The sequence below is a fragment of the Colletotrichum spaethianum genome (assembly GCF_022836535.1).
Source record: "Colletotrichum spaethianum MAFF 239500 DNA, contig04, whole genome shotgun sequence".
Lineage (NCBI taxonomy): Eukaryota > Fungi > Ascomycota > Sordariomycetes > Glomerellales > Glomerellaceae > Colletotrichum > Colletotrichum spaethianum.
In genome coordinates, this window is record NW_026054774.1 from 1,840,699 (window position 1) to 1,855,208 (window position 14,510).

General features: G+C 55.6%; 2 protein-coding genes across 2 annotated transcripts; both read left to right on the forward strand.

The window, feature by feature from the left end:
- Positions 1-5,554: 5,554 nt before the first annotated feature.
- ColSpa_02556 (chromatin remodeling protein SHL) lies at positions 5,555-7,083 on the forward strand (the record flags this gene model as incomplete). The annotated part of the gene is made up of 4 exons (XM_049268768.1): positions 5,555-5,843; positions 5,899-6,213; positions 6,263-6,393; positions 6,478-7,083. The coding sequence occupies 4 exons, from the start codon at positions 5,555-5,557 to the stop codon at positions 7,081-7,083; spliced, it is 1,341 nt and encodes a 446-aa protein (XP_049124725.1).
- Positions 7,084-8,026: 943 nt separating this feature from the next.
- ColSpa_02557 (F-actin-capping protein subunit beta) lies at positions 8,027-9,024 on the forward strand (the record flags this gene model as incomplete). Its single annotated transcript, XM_049268769.1, has 3 exons — positions 8,027-8,058; positions 8,137-8,603; positions 8,633-9,024. The coding sequence occupies 3 exons, from the start codon at positions 8,027-8,029 to the stop codon at positions 9,022-9,024; spliced, it is 891 nt and encodes a 296-aa protein (XP_049124726.1).
- Between the last annotated feature and the right edge of the window lie 5,486 nt (positions 9,025-14,510).

Sequence of the window (14,510 nt, forward strand, 5' to 3'; positions counted from 1 at the left end):
AGTTGTGGTGGGCAGGCTGCTACGCAGAGGAACCGCAGATCGCTCGGGCACTTGCAGAATGCCCACCCCCGCAAGCCCCAGTCCGGTTCGGATCGCCCTGAAACTTTGCCGCAGTGCTGCGACGAGAGATGAACGGCAATACGCGCGATGGTCGTGATACAAAGGCTGAGGAAGAAAGTACATGTGGAAGAACAGTCGTTGGGTATCGTGTTCTAAGAAAGGCGTTCAATGGGTGTCGTTGCCGGACAACGAAAGCTGCATGGAAATTAGGAACTCGCGGCTCCAGTTCCAAGCCAAAGCTTCCCAAGACGGCATCGGCTGACCCGCCAAGCGATGCAAGAACTGGGGGACGGATTCCAACCTAGTGATGAACTGCTGGGCAGAGTCATCGCCGGTATCTCAGCATTGCGAGCTTCACGGCAGGGGTACTTCGTCGATGGTCAGAGTTCTCAAAGACGCCGATGAGTTTGGCCTGCTGATTCGGCATGGCCAAGGGGGGGGGCTTGTGAGGTTTGACAAGAACGCTATGGGGACCGGGGAGGCCGTTGAAGAACTGGCCAATGCAAAGAGCTTCACCTCTCGCGGTGTACTACCTACGCAGGCGGTGTCACTGGCGATGATGGGCGATGGCGTTGAGACGGGGATTTCTGGGGGGAAAAGCAATGCCTAATCCTAAAAGCGGATGCAGCGCATATCCATCGATGCATGCCGGCTATGGAACATCGGACGAATAAAGAACCCGGTTCATCTCAGCGCATGTCGTTCAACGCGCATCCTCTCACGATAATTGGAGTTCATTGCCTCCTAGCACGGCAAGTTTCAAGCGTGGTAGCGGCGCTAGGGAAAAACACCGTCCCATCGGCGATGATGCAGTAGGATGTACCCATGTCTGCGGTCGCGGCGCTTGTGAGGTTGGGCAACACTATCTGTCGCCGCGACTGGGGTGTTGGGGAGGGGGGATATTTGGGTTTCGACGAGCCACCGAGAGACAGAGAGGAGAGGGTTTGGGGGGGATGAAAGTAGATGGGACAAGATTTGATAAACTGTAGCCACCGATGGTGTGTGTATTTCAAAGTTGGCCAAAGGTAAGCTTAGAACGGCTCGGGCGAGGGAGCCGCGGAACCAGTGCAGGCAAGAAGGCGTGGAGCAAGAGGCCGGGGAAAACCATGGATTGACACTGTCACCTTGGATGTCCTTGTCTGTCCTTGTATTTCACCGGTCTTCCATCACTTCTGGGACGCCATATAACCAACCATGCCGGCCCACAACCTGTTCTTGCAAACCTGACGACACATTAACCCGACTTATCTTACTCTCGCCATCTGCCTCGTTTTGTTCTCTCTACTTCCGTTTCACCTCTCCAGCTGTCTCATTCCCCCCGGGCACCAGAGCTTCGGCCCCATGTTGCTGTCCACGCCAACAACACGCCGTTCCCATCACCCCCATCTACACACTCGGGCTGTCGCATAGCCGTCGTCGGTCAGCGCCATCACAACACACAACAGAGTCGCCTCCCGTCTCGGGTTTGTGACAGCCCTCGCACACTGTTCGGATTCGACAAGCTACTGCGGCCACACACCCTGTTGAGGGACCAGTGGGCTCTTGACAGCAAGCAGCAGCACCACCAAAGACGGCGATTCGGTCAGCGAGGTGCAGTGCAGCCAGAATAGCTGGAAATTCACCGAGTGGCTCGACCCAGCGGCAGCGGCAGCGGGGTCCAATACAGCCAAACCCATCATCAATCCGGATCCGACTCTGACGAGGTGCCTGGCACTGTGACGACGATTCAGTGCTAGGTACCTTGCCCGACCTGCATAATCGTTTCGTTTGCACACTGCTTACCTGCCAACTTTGGCTGGAGGTGCCTCATCTGAGGTGCTAGAGGTTGGCAGGTTCCAGGTTGTGCCCACAGCCTAAACTCGGAACAGAGACACACCCCAAGTGTGGTTGTGTGCTGCTGCGACCGGAGTGCATCCGCCCACCCAATTCGGCCCAGGTGAGACGGACAGGCCCGCAACAGTCAGCTGTCCTACCTCATCCAGTAAAGTCCACGCCCAGCTGCCCGTGCCAGCCCGCCATGGTTCCCAGACAGGAGCAACACGCTCGGCCGCCGCCTGCACCACGTCTATGGTCGCGCCTCTCAACTTTGTCCAAACGTTCCTTTCGCTCCTTCACCTCCGACTTCGAAGCCGACGACGAGCGTTCCGACACCGACTCGGACTACGACAGGATGAGCGGCAGCAGTAGCGACGGCTTCCCCCATGGCCAAGGCCGGTATCATGGCGAAGATACGCGCCCCACGAGCCAGAAGGAGCTATCCGGCTGGTATGCATACGCCTTTGCCGCCGAAACCTATGTCATCTGTGGTGAGTTTTGGCCCCAAGTTGTTTCTGACAATGTGCATGAGCTGATTGAACCTAGCTATTGGTATGTTTAGACTTTGATTTCTAGCAAGCCCGTTCCCCGATGTTCCGTGACATATGCTGTGAACGCTATTGAGTTATGGAGCTGCCTGCCTAGCTCAAGACGATCGCGCGATGTACCCCGCCCTGAACCCCTTTGCGCTGACATTACACGATGCCCAGGCTCTTTTATCCCGATTCTTCTCGAGACTCTTGCGCGCGAAAATGGCGTTCTGCTGTCCGATCGAACGACCCCGTGCGGTACGAGCGACTCGAAGAACAAGGCCGACGGACAATGCATTGTCTACGTTTTAGGTATTGAAATCAACACGGCCAGTTTCGCCATGTACACGTTCTCCATCAGCGTTCTGCTCCAAGCGCTCTTGGTAGTGAGCATTAGCAGCGCTGCTGACCACGGCGATTCGAGGAAGAGGCTTTTGCTCACGTTCGCATGGATCGGGAGCTTCTCCGTCATGGCCTACATTTTTGTCAGCAAGAACACTTACATCTTGGGTGCGGTGTTGGCCATCATATCCAACACTTGCTTTGGAGCCTCGTTCGTGCTTCTCAACTCTTTTCTGCCACTGCTGGTCCGTCACCATCCAGAGGTGTTAGCGTCCGAGACTGTGCATACGCCGGACTTAGGACACTTCGGCCTAGAATCGCAATCTCTCAATGGGTCTCATTTGGATGATGACTCTACTGCAAGTGATGCAGAAGACCAAACCTCGGCTTTACTCGGGGGGAACGGAAACGGTGGTCACCCTTTGGTCCGGAAAGCCACCCATGAGGAGCTCACCTCTGTCGAACTACATCTGTCAACTCAGATTTCCGCTAGAGGCATCGGTATTGGATACATTGCCGGCTTGTTTGTGCAGTGTGTCGCGATTGCCATTCTGATCGCGATGAAGAACACCACTTGGTCCCAGAGGGTTGTGCTATGCATGGCCGGCTCTTGGTGGGCGTTCTTCACGATCCCTGCGGCCATGTGGCTTCGCCCAAGACCTGGCCCACCTATGCCCATATCGTCCGCCAAAGGAGCTCGGGCTTGGATGATTTATATAGCCAACGCGTGGGTGTCATTGTTCAACACCGTTCGGTTGGCTGGCCGCTTGAGAGATATCGTTCTTTACCTGGCCGCATGGTTTTTGTTGAGCGATGCGGTAGCAACGACATCTTCCACGGCGATCCTCTTTGCCAAGACACAACTACACATGAAGCCTTGGGCACTGGGAATGATCAACGTGATTTCCACCACAGCCGGCGTTATTGGCGCGTTCAGCTGGGCCTTCGTATCGCGTCAGTTCAAGTTGGAGCCCCATCAGACCATCCTCGTCTGTATCGCACTGTTCGAGCTTATTCCCGTCTACGGACTGCTTGGGTATCTCCCGTTTGTGCAGAGGTGGGGAGTTATAGGACTGCAGCAACCATGGGAGATGTATCCTCTAGCCGCAGTTTACGGCCTGGTACTAGGAGGGCTAAGCTCGTATTGCCGCAGTCTTTACGGGGAGCTCATTCCCCCAGGTTCGGAAGCTGCGTTCTACGCCTTGTATGGTACGGCAACCCTCACCCCACCCCCTTCCCAACCATCATCGACCCGTCTCAAACCATCCCAATCCACCTCAACCCATCTCAACCACATTACTATCTTGATTAACCTTGCTAATTACAATTAAAAATCCAGCGATAACGGATAAAGGTTCCAGTGTATTTGGGCCTGCAATTGTTGGAGCGATTATAGATCGATCGGGCGATATCCGGCCAGCATTCTGGTTCCTGGCGGTCTTGGTTGGTCTTCCAGCACCTCTCATATGGAGTGTCAACGTGGCAAGGGGCAAGCGTGAGGGGGAGAAACTGGCCGAGGCCATCGAGGGCTTCAAGAGCCGGCAAGGAGAAACGGGCAGTGAAACGGAAGAGAGCGATGACCGCCCGATTCTGAGTGCATATGACGACGAGGATGAACATGAACATAACCGGCCCCGAGGCTATTGAAAAGCCCCGAAACTTATATGATAGCATAGCAACGGCGTCAAGGGTTTGTTCGGCTGCAGCATTGTGTCGCGCCGATAACTGAAAAGGACTGAGTATTGACATTTGTGAGCTTGGAGAAGAATAATATATCCCCGTTATCTCTCTTAGTTGTTCTACTAAGGCGCCGTTCTAGCCTTTGTTCGGCTTCTATTCAATGTATTCAAGTTGATATAGTCCCTATCATCTCCTTTTCTGTTTCTGTTGTCACTGTTACCTCTGTTGTTCCGCTGCCTACGTCATCTCTTCACTCTTATGTCCTACATCACATAACCCAGGGATCAAGATAAAGAGAAATGAGTACAACGAGCGCTGGTATGCAACATTGGATTGTTGATGGTCGACCATGTAGTTCAACCGTACTAGTTTCTAGACGCATCTCTAGCTGCCATTTGTTGAAGTTGTTGATAGCTTCACGTCGCAAAACGTGGTGGGCATGCTATAGGGCGAATCAAATGCAAGGGAAATATCTATAAGAGCATTACGGATGGCGGCGCTTGCTGCGGGGACTCATTTAGTATTCGGTGGGCGCAGATGGTTCTAGTTGCGGTGCTTACGTGACGCTCACTTCCAGCGTCACCCGTGCCACGGCCACGGCCACATCGTGGGTGCTTCTGCGCTTTTACTTGCCTTTCCGCCTTTGCCTAAAGCCCGTCGGAGCCAATCTGCGCTCACGTGACCACTCAAATACTCATCTTGCGCCACCTTTTTTTCGCTGGCTAGTGTCAACGCGCTCCGCTTCTCGTTCCGGAATTGCCAGATCCTCAACCCGCGATTTTCCCAATTTTGCGCATCGTGGCCATCATTGGTCGTCGATACCCGGCCTGGACCATCCTCAGGCTTGCCAGAGTATTTGCACTCTTGTCAAAGTGAGCCAGGACGCCCATCTGGGACGGCGCGCTTGCCACTCGGTCTCACCTACCCCGGTCTTTTGGGCGGAACATACGCCTGCCAGCCACCCCGTGCGTCTTTCCCTTCGGTCGCGACATCCCAAACGAGCTTCACCCCCAACGTCATTCGTCTCGGACACTTTCAATCGAGGTCGCATCGAATCTTGCTCAACCTTACTCGCGAATACCCCTCCTTGACTGCGTTTGCGACTCCGGACCCCCACCGCCACCGCCATGTCCACCTCGCGCAAGCGCCCTCGCGCCGAGGTCGAGGAGAACAAGGCCGAGTGCCCTTTCAGCGTCACCTACGCCGAGCCCGATACCAAGGCACAGAAAAAGTCAAAGAAGAGAAGGAAACCGGATCAGGAAGAGGAGGACGGGAAGAAGAGCTCCAAGCAACTCTCTCCCTTTTCACCGTCCGGCGATTTCAACGGCAAGAGCGCCAACGATGTCTTGGATTTGGAATACAACGTGCATCCACAGAAGAAGTGGCTGGAGATGACACGCTACAACAGTTTCGTTCGTAAGTGGTCCGTCTATTCTCCTGCGGTGGTATGCGCTAACGGTGACGGACGTAGTAAATGGAACCAAGTACTTTAGTGAGGGTTTTATCTACGTCGCAAATGATCAGACCGTTCAACGACAAAAAGCCGCCGCGGAAGGCGCAACGGACGCGAACGAGCCGGAAAAGGTGCTGAAGCGATCCAAGTCCGAAGATGACTGGGTAGCCCGCATCTTGGAGATTCGCGCTAGCGACGAGCATCATGTCTATGCGCGCATTTACTGGATGTACTGGCCGGAAGAGCTGCCGGAGGGCACGATGGAAGGAAAGAGATACACTGGAGGTCGCCAGCCGTATCACGGTCACAACGAGCTGATCGCCTCCAACCACAGTAGGTTGCGTCCTCCCCGAAACTCCCGTCCGCATACTGACTTAAGCAGTGGACATCATCAATGTTGTCAGTGTGACGCTACCTGCCAACGTCAAGCAATGGATTGAGGAGAACGACGACGAGATCCAGGAGGCGCTCTACTGGCGCCAGGCCTTTGACTGCCGGACCCAACAGCTCTCGGTATGCACAAATCCCGGAGCTTAGATCAGCCGATTGAAGCTAACTCGACAGCAGTCAGTCGAACGCACCTGCAGATGCCGACAGCCCGCCAACCCGGACAAGACGCTGATCGGATGCTCGAACAAGGAGTGCGGGAAATGGCTCCATGAGCATTGTCTGAGAGAAGACGCCTTGATGCGAACCTACGAGCGACTCGGCAAAGATAAACCCCATTTTACCGCGAAGCCTCCGGTAGACGAAACGACCTCGGTCGCAGAGAGCGATAACGTTAAAGAGGAAAAGGCGCTGGATGACGGCGTAAACGGACCCCTCAGCCCTACCGAAAGCGGTGCCGATGTCAAGCAAACGATAGATGCGAAGCCCAGCGATGCGCCCGAGGAAACAAATGGGGAATCTGTGGCAGAGGGGACTCCCGCGGTTCCTGACGAGCGTGTCTCGCAACCGCCTACAACTCCTGCGACGCCATCCGCGCTGGAGGTACCGGGAGCATCTCGCAAGATCAGATCTGGCAAGAAGAAGGCCTTTGCGAGCGATACGAAGCCGTGGGAAGGCTTGTTTGAAGCGAGAATCTTGATGGACATGAACCCCACCAAGATTGAGATCAAGGACCTCCGAGAGAACGTCACCGAAGGCGACAAGGTGTGGACTGAGCCGCTGCTCTGCGTTGTTTGCGGAGTGGAAATCAGCTGAATAACGAGCCTTTACAAGGCTGTCAAACTACCGGACCCTCGATGTTAGGGGTCGCCCAGAAAGGCGCGATGGTGGTCTTCACTTCTCGTTGTATGTATTTCAGCAGGCATTGCGTTCGGCACACTCATGGGCAGCGTGTCGACGCGCCGCTGTTTTGATCACGACAATTATCCAGTATGATCGAGCAGTATACTGAGTCTTGACAAGAGGCTGCGTGAGGGATAGGAAAGACGGCCGGGCTTTCCGAGATGGTGAGAAAGATCGATGCGGAAACAGAAGAGAGACATTTTCAGAATCGGAGACTGGGGTTTTTGGGTGTGGCCGGAGTGTAGTTCTTTCGCGAGGCGTTGGCGAATACGGTTCATCTCGAAATTAGGTGATGTTGGCACAGGAAATAGGTCTCGATAGATCCAGCGAAACGGAAAGCCGACCAAAGGGGACGACAAAAAGGGGAACATGGCCAGTGGAGCGGCCGTCTGGAGACCAGAGTCTCACGAGCAGGGCAGTTTCCTAGAGCTTACATGGTTTGTGGTCAAATGTTTACCTTATCCTATTTAACATTGCATCAGCGAATGCTACGATATTTACTTGACTTGAATTTCTCAATCAAAGCTGCCTTCATGCCAAGTGCCCTGAAAAGTATTGAATTCGAAGCCTACGAGAGCTCTTTCTCCCTCAAATGACGTGCCACTCCATAACTCCGTCCGTCTCCAAATGGAGGGTGGTAGGTGCTGCGAGAAGCTCACCTTGACTGTGGGGTCCTGGGGAAGTACTCCCAGGGGCTAAGGTCCGTCTACCCCGCCAGCGCCAGCACCTTCCGCTAACACTCCAACCTCAAAGACCATCCCAACACAAACTACAACGCAACCATCCATCGTCAACGGCCTCGAACGAGACCCCAAACGACCCTCTCAGGACCTCCGCACGTACAGACACCGCCGCCATGGCCTCCGTCGACCCCTTCGACTCGGCCCTGTAAGCATTGCCCTCACCAACCGCTCCCTAATACCATGCGAGAGGTCCTCTCTAACTTAAGCCTGTCTCTCTCTCAAGCGATCTCCTCCGCCGCCTCAACCCGAAACACACGACCGACCACCTCAATGCCATTATATCGCTGGCCCCAGACCTGACCGAGGACCTCCTCTCGTCCGTCGACCAGCCCCTGACGGTGAAGCGCTGCAAGCAGACGGGCCGCGACTACCTACTCTGCGACTACAACCGCGACGGCGACAGCTACCGCTCCCCCTGGAGCAACCAGTTCGACCCTCCCCTCGACGAGGCGGGCGCCGGCGGCGTCGGGGCGAGCGGCAGCGAGGGAGCCGGCGAGGGTGCCATCCCGAGCGAGCGCGTCCGCAAGATGGAGGTGCGCGCCAACGAGGCGTTTGACGTCTACCGCGACCTGTACTACGAGGGCGGTGTGAGCAGTGTGTACTTTTGGAACCTGGATGACGGCTTCGCCGGCGTCGTTCTCTTGAAGAAGTGTAGGTCTCTCTCCGGGAGTTTACGAAAATGCGAGGGGGGTAAGCCCAGCTAACGATGCGCCCCACAGCCGCGACACCCGGAGGCAGCGCCGAGGGCGTCTGGGACTCGATCCACGTCTTCGAGGCCATTGAACGGGGCCGCACGACGCAGTACAAGCTGACCTCGACCGTAATCCTCTCGCTGTCGACGTCGACGGGCGCCCTGGGCGACATGGACCTCAGCGGCAACATGACGCGGCAGGTCGAGCAGGAGCTGCCCGTTGAGGGCGACGAGAGCCACATTGCCAACGTCGGCCGTCTCGTCGAGGACATGGAGCTCAAGATGCGCAACCTGCTGCAGGAGGTCTACTTCGGCAAGGCCAAGGACGTCGTCGGCGACCTGCGCAGCATCGGCAGCCTCAGCGAGGGCGCCAAGGACCGCGCGGCGCAGAGGGAGATTATCGGGAGCATGCAGAGGTGATGGACGTCCGGAGGACTCGGCCTTCTTGGCAGCTTCATCCTCATTGCGAGCATGGGTCTGGTGTGTGTCGTGAAAAGGGGGGGGGGGGGGGTGAGCGGTGGTACGGAGAGGTGCCGTGAGTTGTCGAGATCGTGGTTATACGGGGGTTTCAAGCCCCTCTCTCCCCTTGTCTCTCGAGATCGGATCTCGTCTTGTGCGTCGGTTCGCATCGGGGTGACTGAGACGGATGGGGCAGTACCACGTAGATGATGGGATTTCCTTCCCGGAACCCTAGATCCATGGCAGGCTTGTATTCTGCTCCGGCAGCAGGGTAGTCATTCTCTCCTGAGCGGAGAAGAGCAGGCAAGGTGGCTGGAATACATTTTGTGCGACCTTTTTTTTTTATTAAAATTTTTTGAAACTGAACCTTGGCTGAGACCTTTCATGATGCTACGCGTCCGCGGGTTTGAACATGTTGGTGCTTTCGGTGTTCGGTCGACGGTTTAGTTCGTCTGGCCGACCTTGTTGAGACGAGCACATCCATGGACGCCAGCACTACGCCTACCCGAACCCCCAGCCGTAGACCAATCTCGCAACTCCTGGTCTTTCCATCTTGCCCAAATGTCGGCACTCTGACCACGAGTCGCATTCTGCCATACTTCCCTCTCCCTTCGCGGGGCCGACGTATGCCCGCTGCGTGGCCGGCATGTACACGGATCCTCTGGCGGTTCATCCTCCCGCCTTCCCTGATATGAACAGGCAGGAGCTCAGTCCCTCATTCAGCTGCAGCTTATCTTACAGTCTTATTGTGAGCGGGAGTGGGGCGAGTGCACACCCAAGACGGAGGAGACAGTTAAAGAGCAGGGTAGCTATCATCGCTGGGGGGAAAAAGCTGTCGAGTTTCGAACCTCCCCCGGCTCATCGGCAAGAGGGTCAATGTGGTCAACTGGACACGACCTTGGGCTGTTGTCAAGGTGTTGCGTCTGGCTTTACGAAGGAGTCGTGAACCGCGGCAATCACGGTTCAGCTCAATTAAGCTACCTTCACTGACGGCTGACTTCCCCGGGGGCGCCATTTTGTCGGGAGTAAACTGCGGCGGACCGGGTGGGGGCGTGTGGCCTCGAGACCCTGATTGCTGGTACTACTTACTGTGAACGAAGTCTTTTTTAGAGTCAGTGCTCAGCTTGCATTTACGGCCCTTGTAAGGCTGCTTCAAGACCGCATGGCGAGAACGCTGCGCCTCTCTATCTTTCGAGAGTCTGATGTGATACAAGACACGCCCGTTGGACTCGCATTGAGATATCCATAGGCGGCCGCATCTGCAGACGGAAGACCCTCGAGTGCTGCCCAAGCTGAGAACCATGCCCTTAAGGGCCGATTAGGAGTCGCGTATGGTTGGATTGCTGACCGGAACGTCCGAACTTGAGCAGACCTCCCGACTCTTGCTTCATATCTAAACTCGTTTTCGGTTCTAATTAGGACACGTCATCCTAGAAGTCATCAGTCTAAGCTCGATAACCTAAAGTGCCAGTCTCGGGATTGAAGGCCGAGTTTTACCACGTTCGAAGGCAACGGCAAGATGTATGTGATCGGACCCCAAAAACCTAGAAGAATCCGGATGGCTAACCCCAAGAGATTGGATTTGCTGAAGCCGTTGTTCCGCCTCAAGTCAGTCTCAAGATTATGCAACCCAACCAACCTAACAAGGGCTACAGAGAAAGCTGTGCCCGTAGAAATAGGCTTTAAAGGGGCAGGGGTGGATTTGTCTGATGACAGAAAGGATTTGTGTTGCAACGGACGGACAAATGCTGCCCAACCTATTCGCCCAAGTCCAGGCGGGCACCCCGGTGATGTGGTAGCCGTCTACAGGAAAGAAGGCGGGGTTCGGTTTCTTTTCGAAGCCTGAAGTAAAGTTGTTGGAGGTGAATGTTTATTTGATAAGCAAGAAAGAAACGACTTGCAGCTGTGGGGCGTGGCCTTTTTTGATGACATCGGGTTTTGCATCATGAATAACTGAACCCAGCTTTGCGCCGCAGAGGCCTTAGCTCCAAAGTGTTGGCGCTGGTGCTGGTGCTGGCGTTGTTGGAAGTTTCTTGGTGGATGTATATCTGTGAAGAAGCACAAGAGCCACATTTGTCTCTGCGCTGGTCCTCAGGCCTTGGGAATCCGTAGAGAACCCAGAGATAGCAGCTGACCCAGGTGAGCCGCACGCGCCGTCGACTTCTGCAAAAGAAAGCATAAAAGTTTTGTTGAAGAACAGATCCCAGAAGACTTCTAGAACATGGAGCAGATCCTCCCCTGGGACCCCGCATGCAGGATGCAGGGAGGTGCAAAAAGTCAAATGGCCGAAGCTGAGCCCGAAGCCCAAAGCCTGCCATGTAGCGCGCCGGCGCGTGCATGGCCGGCCCTTCCAAGGCTGGAGCACGGCGCATGGCCCAGACCAGAAGCGCCCATCTGCGAACCGCATCATGGAAGGCCCCTGAGCGGGAACGGGGCGGGATCCATGGGATGGCCATTTCGTGCCGCTGACGCTAGCCGAAGGCTTGGGACGAGCACCGACCAACGGCGGCTGGCGGTCTTCCTCTCTCTGTTGTTTAGTTTCCTGCAACGTTCACTTCGTGATCCGGATTTTGATAGGACGGGGGCGTAACCCGAAATCGAGGTCGTCGGTGGAACAAGATTTGTAGTACCACTGCCTAGAGCCAAAGGCAGTCGTCTCCCTGGCTCGGACCGGGTCACACACTTAGACGGAGGTGCCGGCCGGAGAGAGAGGGTTGGAGAGCAAAGGAGACCGGGAGCGGCGGCAGGGCGACCGAGGAGTCGCCATCGCGCATGGGTAGTTCCCTGCTTTTGGGCGAAGATCTTGGTGGCACATGACGGGGGGGGGACGATATCAGGTATGTGTTGAGAGAGACCTGAATCGATCGGAACGGCATAGAATCCGGGGCTGTCAAGAGACATTATTGGACGAAGCCGGCAGATAGAGCAAGGAAGAGCAGTGCGAGGGCACCTCTTGGGCGCGTGCCTTGCATGGCTTCCTTGAAAGAGTTGCATTCATGTCTCTGATATTGATTGTTTCTCTCGTCGCGTCTTGGGACATTCGATAAGGCCAAACCAACGGACGGCAGGAAAGCAGGGACAAGGGCAACAGTGACGACCAGGAACGCGATCCATGGTTCGGCGCTTTGGGCGCCTTGAGCGCATATCTTCTCCTCGGACTTGGAAAAAAAAAAGCGCGGTACGACGAGTGCTCGTCGATCGAAATGGCTGACCCCCCTCCCTTGGTCATTTGAGGGTGCTGGCCGCCAAAGGAATCGTCGGGTGCTAAGAAGTTGGTGGACGCCACGGGCATGGAGCGGACCGGGGGGGGGGGGGGGGGGGGCGACTTGCTGCAGCAGCGATGTGGGGGTTTTTGAGGGAGCACGAGCCCTGAAAATTGATGAACAGGAGCCACGACGGGTTTTTGGTGTCCAATCCAATCGTTGGCTTTTCTCTCCAGTCGCAGGCTGAGCCCTCCTTCTTAGGATATGGCCGGCGTGCTCGCTCGCTGTGAAGGAAGGAGGGCGTGAGGCATACGGGCCACCGTCGAAAGTGCGGTACCAGCACGGTAAATACAGCTGTGCATCACGTGCAATATTGGATTGCAATGCATTGCGTTTCCATGGTTCAGTTCCCGTCCCTTGGATCCGATGTCGTGGAGATTGGCCATTCACAGCAATCGTTTGGCGTGGCTTTCAATAGAAAAGCACCGTAACCGCCGGACATGTCTCTGTTGGTTGGAGAGTGCCCTGCCCATGGCCGACACCGTGTGCCAGGGTTCAGGGTCTTTGCAAAGGACGGTCAAGGAGAGAAAAGAGAATAGCGCCTCGACGGAGTGACTCAGATGGAGAGGACTGAGGACGGAGGAGAAGGGGGGGGGGGGGGGGCCAAATTGCTCGTAACTTGACGGCGGGAGGGCGCCAGTATCCAGCATGAGCTGGTCCGAAACTACCTAAGCAGGCACAAGCTACCGACTAGCAGCAATGAAGCGAGGTACGGGATGTCGAATTGCGCAACCTGTGAAGAGGTATAACAAGGTTAGGAACGGCACATGGACTTGAAAGCTGGAGCAAGGAGGAGGTGCGAGTGACGAGCTTGCGCAGCTTGCCTAAGTAGCAATGCATTATGTATGTATGTATGTATGTAGTATACTGCGCAGGTAAGTAGGTATGGTAGGTAAGTAGGTTCGGTAGGTAAGTAGGTATGGTAGGGTGGGTGGGCAGGCAGGGTTGGGTCGAGGGTCGTGGTGAAAAGTATCGTCGAAGTTTGAAGCTGCATAAAGCTCCACAACCCTCCGCCGGCGTCCAGCAGTATCGATTGCACGGCTCAGCATCTGTAACCCGTTCAGGAGTGACGGAGCGATATTATTTCAGGTTCTCCGTCTCCGTCTCCTCTCTCTCCCTCCTTCGACCCTCCTCGTCCCGCTACCCGTTCATCCCACGGCCCGCCCCAATCTCCATTTTGGACCCCGTTTCTGAATGACAGCGCCATCGTATTGGAGGAGCCTGTGCTGACGCAGGGCCGCTGTGTTTCGTCCTTTTTTTTTATGCTGCCGTTTCCGCTAGCATTTTGTTATACCCTCCTGTTTTGCCGACACCTGCGCGGGAAACACTGGGAAAAGGGGTAAGGGCCATCTGTCGTCTCAAGTTCGGATTCCATTTTTTATTTTCTTTTGCCTGGGCACGTTACCTTGACTTGCGTGGTTCCTAACTTCATCAGACGTGACCAACCAGCCCGCACCTCTGCACTAGAACAAGACGCGCGCACAAACACACAAACGCACATACATACCTACATACATACATACGTCCATCCATCCATACACCCACACCACCAAGCTTCCAATCCCCTTTTTTGTTTTATTTCATTTCATTTCCATCTCATCCATGCTCTTCTACTTCATCGTCCCGTCGCCTCTTCTGTTTGCTTCCAGTCTTGGTTCCCGCCTCTGCTCTGTCACCCGACCTTGAGCAGACTGACATACTCCTCGTGGCTTAAACAGTAGCAGCGCAACGTCTTCTGTCTGCCCTCTCTGCTTGGACGCCGTCTACACTACCTACCCAACCCATCCGTCCCGGGTCGAATTCCTTGTACCTCCCCTCCCCTCCCCTACCCTCCCCTCCCCTACCCTGCCGAGCTTCGGCCGCATCCATCCCGCTGCACCGTGGTTTACACTAAACTCGCTCAATCCCTGGTACTGCTACTTTTCCATCCCAGGGGCAAGGGCACATCAACCCCCTAACTCGAACCTGGTCCAGCCCGACGTCAACCCCGCCGACAGCCACCAACCCTCGCTGCCGTTGCTGCCCGTCAGCTCCTACCTTGCCGCTCAGTGCCCAGTCCACCACCACCACCACCACCACCACCACCTCGAACCCCTCTGCCCAAACCCATCAACCTGTGCTTGCCACATCCTTTCCTCTCCCCGACGACACAACATCGCGCACAACGCACAAACAGCCTTCCGA